A 13,489-nucleotide genomic window follows, 5' to 3' on the forward strand; every position below is an offset into this window, starting at 1 on the left:
AAGTACTCCGGAACTTCTCCACTCATACCTTTAAGAAAATTTCAAGCAAAGCGAAGAAGGTCACCATGACATGAAGACCTTCGGTGTCGTTCGAGACGGCGAGCCAATCGTGGGCGAACCACCGGATAGCTGGGCATCGAAGACAAGCACAGAACGTTGGAACTTGGCCCAAAGCACCGACCTCTCTAGTGGGGCGACAAGTGACGGATTAACCAGGTTCCCACTGTCCCGTCTACTACCTAACGACATTACAGCCAAAGGAGCGGGCTTGGCAAATTCAGCGGCGCAAAGTAAACCCTCTTGGGCTTGACTCTACTCCCCCCGAGATTGTGAAGCGACTTAGGAGGTGTAGCATAAGTGTGAGCCAGAAGCACCAAGTAAGTCCGTCCAGCTGCCCCCCACGTGACGACTCGCAACACAAGACAATAAAGCCTTTACACATTAGCTGACCTCACGACTCCGCCCAACCCGCGACTAACTGAACAAAATTCCCCCAGCCTTGCTCAGGAGATGAACACCCGAGAGGGTATTCGGGAACCGTTCAGACTGGGGCACTCATCGCCAAATGTGAGAAAACGCTTGCTGAACCTCTGGCTCGAATATGACTTAAGAGGCAGCGACAACGCCGGCCAAGAGCGAAGTGATGTCTTACGCCAATATAAAACGTAGAAAATGTCTTGAATAATGGAAAGAAAGATGAAGGAAACCATGAAGCGCTGCTGTCGCTGAACAGGCAAAGATACCAGACGGGCAAATGATATGCCACCTCGTTGAGTTGCAATGAAGGGAAAGGGGAAGAGGACTTCTTTTCTCCTCTTTTCTCTCTTCTACTACGGAAAAGACACCGTACCGCCACTCCTGCCTGCTGTCGAACAAGCATCAGCCCGTTCCAATCTGTCGGGTCCGCTCTGGGAGAGACTGACCCCGAACAAGTTGAAGGGTTATGACGTCGTGCTCGGGCTACAGTACCTCTACGGAAAGGCGCTGAAAAGCAAAGAAGTGCTCACCTATGAAAGCAGGAACTGATTGCGAAAAAAATGAGCAGGACCAGATCGCAACTCCCTGTTGAAATTGCTGAACTACCTAGCATAGACCGGCAACTAGATCACCAAAGAAGTCTGGGTGCAGTCCAGTCAGGTTCAGCTGCCGAGGCGAACAGCGAGCTCCTCGGCACTGGTACAACCGTGAAGAGCCCAAGAAGGCACAGAGGTGAGTGAAGGAGACTGGCTGTCCCACTAATACTTCGGCGTTGCCCAAGCAGTTCCCACAGCGGGTCAAGAAATCACCACGCACACATCTCACCAAGCAGGTGACCAGCATGTACAATTTCCCATGAGGCCAGCTTCACTCCGGACACACAGTGTTCAGTCGTGCTTGCCAGCGACTCAAACGGTCGTAGAATTCCGGCCCTCCACCCGCACGGCAAAAAAGCGGTCCAAAGTGAGGGCATTTGGCTTCGTAGGCGAACGGCGAGTCACAAAAAACGGAGCTCCTACCTTCTTGTCTTCCGGAACATGGAAGAATGCCCACCAGAGATAGACGAAGAGGGGGAAGTTGCAGTCAGCTCTGTTGAGTGAGGACAGCGCCCCTAAAAATGCTATTGAAAGCATAAGACACTCCGCCACCTCCCGTGCGTTTGCCATAGCGGTAGAATCGTGGAAAAAATGGCGAGGACACAACCCAGGTGAGCAGTCGATCCTCAGAAGTCAGCTTGAGCGCTAAGTAACGGCACTCCTTCGTAATTGCCACTGAAAACCCCAACAGCAGTTAAGCAGATGCAAAAAGAATGTCTGGCCGACAAAAAGATCCTCGACCACTTGCGCAGGTGGTTGTCGAGCTGGATCAGATGCAGACAATGTCGCCGGAAACGTAACCGTGGGCGACCTGCAGATGATATATATTATTCAGCACTCAGCAACTTCATTCCAGCTATTGGGAAGCAGGCAAATTGACAGGCGAGATACAACAGGTATTCCGCATCGAAAGGTTGCGAGCCCGTCGTACGCTATCCTGAAGCTTGAACGGCTGGGTATAAACACGTTGGTGGTCATGGAGTGTAGGACTTGAAGGCGAGCCATGGATAAGAACCGATGAAAACAGTGACCCGTAAGGCATGTTTCCAGTATGGGAGGGGTCACAGTGAAAAGTGAAAAGCGATCAACCCGGGCGTTCAAGGTGGAACCCAGACTGGCAGCAGTCCCACCTGCGAGCCCTGCTTTGCGCCAGAGCTCAGGTCTTGTAGGCGTCACCGCTGTCTGCTGGGCCGTCACCGAGACTGCTGAGGGCTTTGTATCTTCATGGCGCATTGACACTGGCAACGGAAGAGCTAATTTCCTCCAGTTTCGCAATGCGGAGAGATGTCATGGCGGTTCGATCCAAGGGCAATAAAGTGCAACCACATGTGGGGGACCAGGCACTAGGATGTGCGGGGATGGAACTAACGGTTACCGTAATGAATACGTGTGGGTGAACACGGACATACGTGTCCGGTACCGGTTTTACGTGTGCACTCTGATCCTTGTGCTACGCGTGAGTTTCCGGCGCGATGAGGATCTGCGTATTTCTTATAGTCCCGTTTGGGTACCTGATGAAGAGGGACGCGTGCTTCGCTTCCAGAGAAAAAGAAGAACCGAACTTGTTTTCTCACTGATAAACAACGCCCCGTCGCCCTTACTAATGTCTTGCTGAAGCCAGCAATTTACTAGCTCGGAGGGACTCCATAAGAACGAAGAATCACGCGGCAATTAGTCATGGACTGAAATCCCGTCCATACACAAGACCGGAATGTAATGTAGCCGCTCCTTGGAGTGTCAACGCGTGATCCTTGACACACGGCGATTGTTCAGCGCCACAATTGGTTGGGGACTACTGATATGCCCGCCAAAGCCTGCAGTGGTCCCTCGACTACGATGAAACCAGACCCTGGGACACAAACGGACGCCAAGATCACTCATCAGACTCGCGGTCTTAGCGCCTGCGTCGAGTAGTGGTGAGAGCCTAACGGAGCGTCGCTAAATCGCTGAATGAACTCGAATTCTCAGGTCCTCCCCAGGGAGCGCTTGTAGCCTCACTCAGCCGTTTACAGCGGGTGACCGCGGAGGGGGCGAAAAAGTAGCCGACTCGGACTAGCAGATTTCGTCAAGTGCCTTGGAAGCTAACCGGCGAAAGTGCTGTGAACCTCGAACGGCCATGAAGCCCCATGTGCTGCGAGAGGAACCGGCTGTCGGCAGCGCGATGCGGCGCTGACCGCATTGTCTTCACCTCGCAGCAGGCCAACGGCTCGCAGCAAGAAAGGACCGAGGGAGGTACTTTTGCTGGAATGATACATGTCTGGACGCGAATGCATTTATCGAGGCGAGGAGGCCTGGGAAGGACGGCAAAGCGCGACGGAAACTAGTCAAGCCTGTGGCCGGAGCTGCCACGCTGTGGACGGGTGTTGCTCGTTGGCCAGCCCTTCCGCAAGCAGTGGCCTATTCATTGAGACAACACTTGCAGGACTGTAATTTAATGTGAGTCGTCTCAGAGATAAAATCTCCTTGCTGCCTGCAATAATAATTTATTGGTAGCATCCATCATTCCAGTTGAGGCCTGCTTCCGCGGGTTGCTGGATTGCCGCAGTCAACCTGGCGTGTCTTCACGGCATCTTGACACGGGTCTGACAGCCAGCGCCCCCGCGACACAAATTCTACCAGACGCTCGTGTGAATGTTTCCTTTCTCTCGTGCACCACTTCTCGTGATAGGGCTCCCTACCGGCGTTCTGCTTATTCCCAACTGCACCATGTCTGACACCATCATTCATTGTCGCTAGCGACACCCCCAGCCTGGCTGCATTGATAGGGCAAGCACAGCGTATCATTAAAAAGTGTTCACGCCCGCTCACTACGTACTGAACTACAGTCATTCTCTACTACTCAACGGCGTGCGCCTGCCAGTTTTTCAGTGCCTTTTGAGTGCCTCGTGGATAGTCCCGTCTCGGACGACGCTGGCTCGACGTTAACGTGCGCTCCTCTCGACAAAATGTTGGACCAGGGACGAACAAGCTGCTTCTTTCTTTCTGGAATTCTTTTGTTGCGCCTGTTCCCTGTTGCGAACGGGTTATTATTGCGGTCTCCTGCCTCCCCTTTATGGAGTGACGAGCTCGTAGAAACCCTACCCATAATCCCGGATCCTTATCCGGCCGAACAACTCTACACGGATCCGGATGAGTTCGATTCAGACCCCTACACTTCCTTTCTGACGCCTGCTTCCTATCCCTATGAAGACCAGAGCTTTGGGGAGTTGACATCAAGTGCTGCTGACCGGGCACTGTCACGGAGTGAACAGCCACTGGCAGATGGAAGCACAGCCCCCGCTGATCCCGATGGACAAGGATCTGGAAACGACGGGACGGCGCTCCTTGGTCCGGATGGCGGGACTGGTCGTGGAGAGCCCTCGACAGATACAGGTAGCCCCGGTAGTGGAGATGACAGTCCAGCAGTAGATGGAGGTAAAACACAGAGTGGAGAGTCGGAGCCAGATTCTACTGGTTCAACAGATGCAGCGGCAGAGGGGCCTCAGGAGGAGGAGCCCAGACCGGCAGAGTCACTTGAAGAAACTTCAGACGGCGAAACACCCACCGCAGATGACACAGGCGACCAATCAAACCAAGATGGCCGTGCAGGTACAGGTGACGGGGATGATGGAGGTTCGGGTACAGAGCCTGCCGCGGCTTCTTCAGAAGATGGTGCGTCAGACATGTCGACGGAGGAGTCGAAGCCGGCGGAGTCAGTTGAAGAAGCTCCGGAAGGCGAGTCACCCACCGCAGAAGAGACGGCCGTCCAACCAGATCAAGATGGTCGGACAGGAGAGGCTACACGTGACAGCCAGGATGGAGCGCCGAGCACAGAGTCTAGTGCGTCTACTCAGGAGAGTTCAGCATCGGGGGCTCCGGGTGAAAAGCTTTCAATCCCGCCGGGAAAAGTCCCAGAAGAGAAGACATCCGCGACAAAAGTGGCAGCCAGTGCAGATGAAGCTCGACAGGAGGCGCCAGAGCTTGGACCGCGTTTACTCGTGAAGCCTCAGGTGCAAGGGTGGACATCGGAATTTCTCATGAAAGGAGGAGACCATTACCGACTGCTGCGGCACACGGATATTCAGGGTTCACTATCCCGTCAGGCGAGAAACTGGAGGCCGGCAATCGACCTTCTACACAATGCCACTTCATTATTCTCTGCTCTCCGTGCACGCCAAGCAGCACCGCCTCCACCGCGCTCCTCGAAGGTCGCGGTTCCCAGACAACCCGGAAGTACACCCGGGCAGGAGGCGGTGTCTCCTGCGGTGGTTTCACCAGGAGAAAGCCCAGCTTTGTCAGCGGCAGCCACACCGCCGGAGCCTCTGCCAGCGAGCGTGCGGCTACCTGCGGCCGGGTCATCAAGCACCGGTGCCGCCGACGAAGTCGGTTCCTCGAGTCTCCCTTCTGAAACCGAAACGAAATCTAGTGAATCGTCAGACGCATCAAACCGGACAGACTCGGGAGGTTCTGAATCGTCAGAGAAGCCAACCGATCTGCGGTTCGATCAGGAAGGCGACACCGCCGGCAATGATCGACCGGAGGAGCAGGAAAAGGAAGCTGGGGGTGCAGACGTGGGTAGCTTAGACGCTTCTGACAGCGCACCGAGTGACGAGGAAGCACGAGTCTGACAGTCAGAGGGGACGTGAAAGCACACTGCAAGATACGTGGGGTCTGCACCGGCCACCGCTATATATAACGCTAGGAGTGATGCACAACAGTCTGTGGTAACGTGCCCTGCCTCGCCCCGGCTTACTCGGAAAAAGTTGCCGCTTCGCCCAAGTAATTATCTCCAGGCGGGGTGCCGACAAACGCGCTCACGACGGCTTCATTCTCAGCGCAGACTCCGGAACCCACTCTGAGACGAGGCGGAAAGTGCGGGTGCCCTGTTGGACCTGGGTAGAATACCATTGTACCAGTGCTTGTCCTGCTACAGGACTGTTTGGCAATTTCTTGGTAGCATTCCGGGTGGAAGCATGTCACCGGTTTCGGCTGGGTACCAGCGTAACGTAAGCAGTGGTGTCCCGTGCTGTCTCTATTGTTTTTGGTCCGAAAACTTTAGTTTTTCAACCTTGTTGCATGGACTGAAATCCTAGAACACCGAGCGAGTTGAGCCCGACAGGGCGGTGCGTAGAGGCACCAAGACGTTATAAAGCGGCTGCTACGGGTCAAAACCTGAGGGAAAGCACTCTGAGCGCCGGGATAGGACACCAAGGAACTGCCCTCGACACACGTTTCCGCTGGCTACTACGAGACAGATACCTAGGTTACCTCAACATTCGCTGGCAAAGGAGACCGCCTACGAACAGGTCCCAAACCCTTCAATAATAGTCGCAACTGTACAATACTGCCGCGAAAAAAGGGAAAGCAGGCATTAGCACGAATATCGTGCCCTGTGACAAGAACTACTCGTGACTACTTGTCAGTCTGAAATTAGGAAACTTTGGTTGCACTGTTTCATTGAGTAGACGGGCACCCTAGAGAAGTAGACTGCGAAGCGAGGGACGGGAGGGGAGTCCGTGCTACTTTATCACGTCAACAGCGCCTCCAACCAGATTCATGCCCTCGTTTGATCGGCAAAAATAATTCTGCTCTTGTAGGGAGGGCCAACTGGTTGCGTGGACTAACGCTGCAGGCTTCCTGTACGGCTAGTGAAGGGCCTACATTGGGCTCCCCCTTTCTTGGCTGTGTGGCTTAGTATTGTCGGACAGAGGGGCCTTTGACTCGTATTCACCCAGGGCGGGGGGGCGCCCGGCGTCACCGAGCCCGCGCTCAAAAACCCTGGAATCTATGCTTCTTGCACAACTCCTTTGCCCGGTGTCTGTGGTTGTCCAACTAACTCTCCATGCTGGGGAGCTTTTGATTGCTAGAATCGGCATGCTGCCGGAGGGAGGAGATTCGGCGTGTTCTTTTTTGTGAGGCGCCTCACCTGAAGGCGAACTATTGTTGAGCCTGAGAGCCCAACCAGCACCCGGGGAGTTCGTCTCTCGTACAGTTTACTGCTTGTTCTGTTGCATCAAGGCTCTCAGTTAGGCTAGTGCGAGTTCTGACAGGTGAACCGCAGGTGGAAGGGATTCGCGGAGTTGCGCATCCGTCTAACAAATCTTCCGTCTCTAGTTTTTGCGACTGAATTTTTCTGAAAAGATACACTTTTTCTTCGTGTCCGCTGCGCTTGACAGAATGGAGATCATTCCAGCTCCTACTTTTTCTGTTTTGTCAGAAGAGAAGGATGAGAGTCTGGGTCCCCCTGCAGCTGTTAGGCCTCGGCCCGAGGACGCAACTCATATTGACCAGGTTCTTCTTGCGGGAGTGCCTGTTTCCTCATGGTCCTATTTTCAGTGGCTACTCGCGGGGGACAGTCACGTTTGTAGACGAGGCATTCAGCAGGTCGCCTTGGAAAATCTCGAGCTCTTCACTCCTAGGTTCAACGTCCTGCTTTCTGTCCAACGTGACCTTGCACTAGAGCGTCTCCGGAAGATCTGCCGCGCGCGGCTCTTTTCTATAGTACGTCACGATAACTGCTCCGCAGAGCAGTGCCTCTCCCGGGACATGAACTTCTGTACTGGCACTGCTCTGAGGAACACCTGTATTTCGTCTCATAGCAGCTGGTCGAGTGCGCAACACTGCACCGCAGGGATCAGGGAAACCTGTGTTACACAAAAGGACCGCTACCCTCCGGCACTCTTCTCAGATCTCGTACGGCAGCGGAACCAGCTGCTCACCCATGTGAGGGAGAAACCGGCACAGTGTTCGCTCGGTCAGCTAGAGAGATCTTGTGGCGCGGGAGGTAGTTCCCCCCTGCTCGTTTCCTGACTACTTCGGTAGCGGGGAGACACAGAACCAATGTGATTGGGTCCGTCTTGTCGGGCTCCCGAGTGGCCACTTCCTCCTGCGCAGTTGGACGACACCTTCGTCCTGAGTGTCCGTATTCTGTTACAGCTCGACTTCGACAGAGCACCTCGACGGATCTTGACACTCCATGAGTGCTGCGGCATGCTGGACGCTTCTCTGGCTACTAAATTCACAGTTCAGTTTAACCTCTTTGGTGGCACCCTGCTGAGGCTCGGCACGGAGACCAACCCCCTGAGACAGGAGCTGCTGAGTAAGATCGACACGCTTGACGAGGTACGTCAGGACGAACTCCAGGCCAGCTGGAACCAGGCTGCGCGCGTTCGGCTTCCTGGATGTTTTCAAGGAGTCATCGTAGTGCGGGCACCTAGGACGCAGTTTGGCGCACCGTCCTACTCATCGCAGGACCAGAAACGCTTCTTTGAAGAAGCTTTGCTTGCAGCGAGTTTCCCGTCAGTTGGTTCAAATCAGTGTCTCCGGTGCTATCCGGTGTCGCTTTCTCGACGTACAGCGTCTTTGTTGGTCGGATAGTGTAGGTGGGTGTCCGGTAACACTCAGCCAAGGTGGGTCCGCTACGCTAGACCGAAGCGAATCCTCCAGCATTTGACACTGTTAGCGTGAACCTTTTCCATCCAGCGTAATGTTCCGATGCGTCTTCCGCCTTCTCAGATTGGTTGCTTTGCTTTGACGGAGCTGGGCTACGGCAACAACGCAGTCTGTCTGGAAACAACGGCTACGTATGATGACGCTCGGGAGCAGTTTGTCATCAATTCGCCCACGATACTCTCTCAGAAATACTGGTACCCGCATCGAACCATGCAGCAGTTCTTTTATTATTGTGTAGTTACTGGGCTTAGCTCCTGTCGCGTTGATCTCCTCAGTCAGAGGTGCCGTGAGTAGAGAGCTGGGGTGTCCGCTGCGACAGCGCACCTCCTCTGAACATGAACTGTGGAGTATAGAATGACCGCTTTCGCCAAAGATCTGTATGGGTCAAACTGCTGTACATGCTCCTGGCTTTTGGTGGAGCGTGATTGCGGCTCAGTGCTGTGACGACTATGCTTCATCAAAGCGGGAACGCACCAGGTACGAGGATACATGCTGCCCCATCTTCTTGCTGACAGACGTGAAGAGGTTTCGTTGTGTTGTTGGTATTCTGCGATACGTCTCCATTGCACTCGACCAGCGAATTCGCTATCTTTTAGACATCCGGAGTCTTTGGGGTTCATGGTCACGATGGCCGGTGTTGGTCGGTGCTGTTAATTTTCAGTGCTCCGCCAGTCAGCTGTTTCTATTGCGAATTCTTAGGATAACAAACGGCGCTCTTCACGCATCATGGGCAATCGTCTTCGCTCAGCTAATTACCCGGGGCGTCAAGCGGGGCGTGCACGCTTTCCTCGTACCAATTCGCAGATGTTCCGGCACTGGTGAGCTCTCGGCTTCCGTTCTCTGCTTTGGCTTACCTTCGTGGGGAGGTATGTGAAATTGCTGTCTAAAGCCCAAGGGGTGGTTTGAGTTCATGTGTGTGCTGGCTGCCGACTGCCCTCGGGTAGCTTGCGCTCGCTTCCACTTCGGGGCTTCGCATTCCTTATACCTTGTTGATTTTTGCTCTCGTTCGTGTTGCGCCGCGGGCCCTTTTCTCCCAATGAGGGTAACTGATGATTGAATACAAAAGAAAAGAGTGCCAGATGGACCGAGGGGATTTACGGAGAGCTGAGGGCTTGACTACGTAGCGCGGTCTTCCCGGGGCTACGAAGGGCTTGGGGAGTTGCCCTCGTCTCACGAGAAGACTCGTGTCCCTTCTGGGATGTGTGCTTCTACAGGTGATTCCTCGTCTGAAGATCTCCGCGTATGCCCTGGTGTGACCATTGAGGACATGGGCCACAGGATCGGCTGTAACGGTGTCGACAACGCGAAAATCGCGTGAGAACATTTGCTTAACTTGCCGGGGTCTATAAAGCACTTGGTCGCAGCGCACTCCATCCCTCTATCACGCTATGTAGTTCATTCTATACGAAAACTGCCTCCCTGGCCAAGTGTCGTGGAGTTTCACAGGACCCTTCTGTCCCGGCTCCCGAGGTATGTGACCCCCCGGTCAACTTACATGAAAACGTGTATTCACGGGGAAGGCTTACATTTCCGTTCGATGGGGTCGTAGGAGGATGTCATATTAGTTTGCTTTTGACCTTTCCGTCTTCCCGTGGCTGATCAACAGGTTCGACAATGTGAGAATCCCTCGGGAGAACCTACTGGATGCTGTAAGCAAAGTGCGACCTGACGGAGGATTTGTCTCGATTGTCGAGCCCGAGCCGATCGTCTTCAGTGATCGGCGGGACAATGCCAGGCCAGTTTCCGGAGACAGTGAACCTTTCACTGAAGCTACAGTTCCCCAAATGGCCACCCAGCAACGTCCTCACAGAGAAGTCGCGACGAGTGCAGGTTCGGCGGCAAGAAATCGATTTCTCTTGCAGACTGAGCAGCTGCTGTCTGGGCGACTGTGCATTGCGTCCATGATGCTCGGCGGCATTAAGGTCGTGCTCACCAATACTTTGCGTTATTCTGCCAGTCGGCTGTCAACAGGCCCGTCGGGTCTCTCGGACACGCCAATTCTTGCATTTGCAGTTCAACGGCAAGCTCTTATGCCTCTTTTGGCGCAGGCCATTGTTCTCATGGCCTGGACCAATGAGGTGAAGGCGCTCTATGAGCGCTTTACACGCATCATCTCGGAGACCGCGAAAGCTCGTGACGCCTTCTTGTCCAGGCGTGCTGCCTCGGGCGAAAGGCAAAAGGGCGCAGCCGAGGAAGAGGAAGCTGACGACCTCAACCGAAATAACAATCCGTTCTTTATTGGGTCCATGGCGATCCGAGGCCTCTTAGAGGCTCATGCGAGCGCAAGGCTCGAAGTCGTCCTGCACTGCTGTGCTCTGAAGCCGACTGTGGCGTGGTGTGCCCAGGAGATCGCTACGGCAGGAAGGGAGCGATGTGGCGGTGGAGGTTTCCTTAGTGCTAACATGTTCGGAGAGTTCATCGGAGCTGCCCATGCAGGCATGACTGCCGAGGGAGACAACCGCGTGTGAGCACTTCTACCCGGCCCGTGTTGGATCTTATCGTAAACGTATATTCTTGCCTCGTACATATATGGACAAGCTGTATATGCGCTGGCAAAGAGGTTAAAAACAGGTCAGTGTGAGAAGATATAATCCAGGCATATTTGGTCTGGGTTGGTAGGCTGTGATCCCCGTCTCCCATCGTTAGATGCACACTTGAAACGCGGATGCGTATGACGACAGTTATCGTGATCCCCTCGTAAAAGTGTGGGAAAGTTGCCTTCCTAATTGCCAGGCAGCTGGGAAGCTTCCTGAAAGCTCATTCGCCCGCACATCTTGGCGGTGCCCTTCCGTGTGTCTGACTCGTGCTTAGTCTTCATGCATTCGGTCGCCGCACGCACTGTCGTAGTATTGAGCGCCAGTCAAGCACGCCGGATCTGCAGTCAACCCGTATCTGTATTTTGGGAGACTTTCATACAGCTCCGGGACTGGGCTTGGCGCTGGACTACCACCAAAGCGACTGGTGGCTCTTTGTCCTCACATCACATCAGCCAGAACGCAAGCCTACCACGGCGCCCACATTCGCGCGAACCATCGCTCCGCCTTTACCTTTTTCAGCTGCTGGGGAGCGATCCTGGAGCTGGTTGCCCTGTCTTAGCTGTTGTTTCATTTTACAGTCTGTACGCTAAAGTGAGCAAGGAGATTTACACCAGGTCAACTCAGCAGAATGCACCGGCCTGGCTACGCGCTATCGCGGAACCTCCCCAAGACGTCACAAGGGACACCCCGGGTGATGACGCGCTCGCCGTCCTTCCGGAATTTTCTCCTCTCTTCGCGACTCATTTGGATCCTCACACGGCGGTACCGCCCCCGCCAGCCGAACCCTCTTTCCCTCCGGCACTCGCTTGCGCCTCCGGAGAAGAGAGTACTGGGGTAACGTATCCACCTTCGATGTACGCTTCGAGAAACCCTCTTCTGAGACGCTTACATACCCTTTTGCGCCTGCGAATTGCGCGGAAGCTCAGGAGCCTACGGCAGCTGCTTGCCATGAAGCAGGACTCCAGACTCAATGGGACACGGAGTGACGCTACGGAGGTTCAGGCAGGGAAGTGGCAGGAAAGGAGTTCCTCATCCCAAGCGGATGCGAAGCGACAAATGGTGTATGACCTGTGGATGGCAGACTTAGACACACATGATCTCATATTCTCGTCGAGTCCAGCCTCTTTGGCGAAGTGTTTTGCTGACCTGGCAGCTTTCGAGGTGAGATTCCCAGAGCAAGACAACACGAGGCGGACACACAGCTCTGAGACGCAGCGAGTCGTTGACCCGACGGTACAGAGGAACCGGTTCCTTATACGCCGCGTTGGGGCGAAATATGCTGTTCTGAGAGTACAATCAGTCCTCGGTGCGTTTTGATTAGCCTCGGAGTGGATGGGAGCCGTCTGTGTTCGTTCCGTCCCGGCGAGACCGAAAAAAACGTATGGCAGAACCACCGGGCGGACAAGGGCCCGGCTGTAAGCAAGCCACCCCAGCTTGCGTCTGCTGATAGATGGCAGCTAAATTTTTTGCAACCGGAAGGTCCCTAAACCCTAACCCTAAACCCTGCTTGGGGACGGAATTGTTTGCGTTTGTATTCCCGAGAGCCTCTACACGGGAACGGTGGGCGGAGGGCGATTGTTGAAACTCAGTGACTCCGATGCACCTTCCTGCAGGCTTACTTACGGATGCTGGGTCACCTGCTGCAGCATGGGCATCGAAGTTGCAGTCAAGCACTGGAAGCCCCATTGTGCCTCTTCGGGCTCACGTGTATCGAGGATGACCTCGCATTCATGGTAAGCGACTGACGAGCTGAGCAACTTTCTTCGCGTAGAGCTCAGTACTCATTCTTATCTGTCCCTCGTCCGCACGGTCTTCCCTCGGCGGTAGTTAACGAGCCCAATCCGTTCACCGAAAAAACAGGCGCTGCCTTGCCGTTTCGGGGTGTCAGCAGCGTTTCGTACTGCGGCTAGGAACTTCTGAGTTAGCGGTAGATCAGCCGAAGAGTCCCATCTCATCGTGCGGAGAGGGCTCTCTGGCTGGCATCTTGCTTTTCCCAACACAGCGTCTGCGAGAACAGTATTACCTGGGGTTAAGTCACACTGTATAGTAAGCCGGGACGACAGCAACACTCGAAGCCTTTCCAGAAACAGACGTCGGTTTCGTCCCTGCAGGTGGAAGAAAAGATGCTGCGTCAGGATGAAGTTCACACTCTTCGGCAGAAGAGGAACGCCTGGGTCGACCGCGTTGCGTCCATCAGCATGCAGCTGATAGACTGCTTCGGAATACCAGATGAAGTGAGTTTGAGGGTTTCAAGAAATGATGTCTGAGGATTCACAAAGTTCACAGGTGGGTTACTCTTGCAAGATAACTTACCGTTACACGTTTCAGCTAGGGTCTGACAGGTGGGTGGTAGCAGACCTTTCTGTACCCCTCTCGGGGAGTGCACGCTCAAGCCAGTTTGTCGGTCCGCTGTTTATGGTGTTTCCAGCTGCTTTTCGCGCCCATAGC

General features: G+C 54.4%; 3 protein-coding genes across 3 annotated transcripts in view; 2 read left to right on the forward strand and 1 right to left on the reverse strand.

Moving 5' to 3' along the window:
* The window catches only part of CSUI_007216 (uncharacterized protein), a 3,551-nt gene extending 1,146 nt beyond the window's left edge, over positions 1 to 2,405 (reverse strand). Inside the window, exons 1-3 of the mRNA XM_068067366.1 lie at positions 1,497 to 2,405; positions 653 to 725; positions 29 to 129 (exon numbers count right to left, since the gene is read on the reverse strand). Coding sequence (XP_067920657.1) covers positions 29 to 129; positions 653 to 725; positions 1,497 to 1,643 — 321 coding nt within the window. The 5' untranslated portion in view covers positions 1,644 to 2,405. The remainder of the gene's footprint in view (positions 1 to 28; positions 130 to 652; positions 726 to 1,496) is intronic.
* A 932-nt stretch (positions 2,406 to 3,337) lies between these two features.
* On the forward strand, positions 3,338 to 6,077 carry CSUI_007217 (rhoptry protein rop10). The gene has a single exon (XM_068067367.1). It carries the CDS (start codon positions 4,019 to 4,021, stop codon positions 5,678 to 5,680), a length of 1,662 nt encoding a protein of 553 aa, XP_067920658.1. The 5' UTR covers positions 3,338 to 4,018; the 3' UTR covers positions 5,681 to 6,077.
* Positions 6,078 to 7,228: 1,151 nt separating this feature from the next.
* Positions 7,229 to 13,308, forward strand: CSUI_007218 (acyl- middle domain-containing protein; the record flags this gene model as incomplete). Its single annotated transcript, XM_068067368.1, has 9 exons — positions 7,229 to 7,553; positions 7,989 to 8,174; positions 8,568 to 8,698; positions 9,204 to 9,322; positions 9,719 to 9,818; positions 10,111 to 10,968; positions 11,620 to 12,202; positions 12,655 to 12,774; positions 13,153 to 13,308. Exons 1-9 carry the CDS (start codon positions 7,230 to 7,232, stop codon positions 13,306 to 13,308), a joined length of 2,577 nt encoding a protein of 858 aa, XP_067920659.1. The 5' UTR covers position 7,229.
* Positions 13,309 to 13,489: the final 181 nt, after the last annotated feature.

The sequence above is a fragment of the Cystoisospora suis genome (assembly GCF_002600585.1).
Source record: "Cystoisospora suis strain Wien I chromosome Unknown contig_3752, whole genome shotgun sequence".
Classification (NCBI taxonomy): Eukaryota; Apicomplexa; class Conoidasida; order Eucoccidiorida; family Sarcocystidae; genus Cystoisospora; species Cystoisospora suis.

Bases quoted from the DNA above. Each gene is read 5' to 3' on its own strand.
- CSUI_007217 (XM_068067367.1), top strand. From the start codon at position 4,019: ATGTTGGACCAGGGACGAACAAGCTGCTTCTTTCTTTCTGGAATTCTT.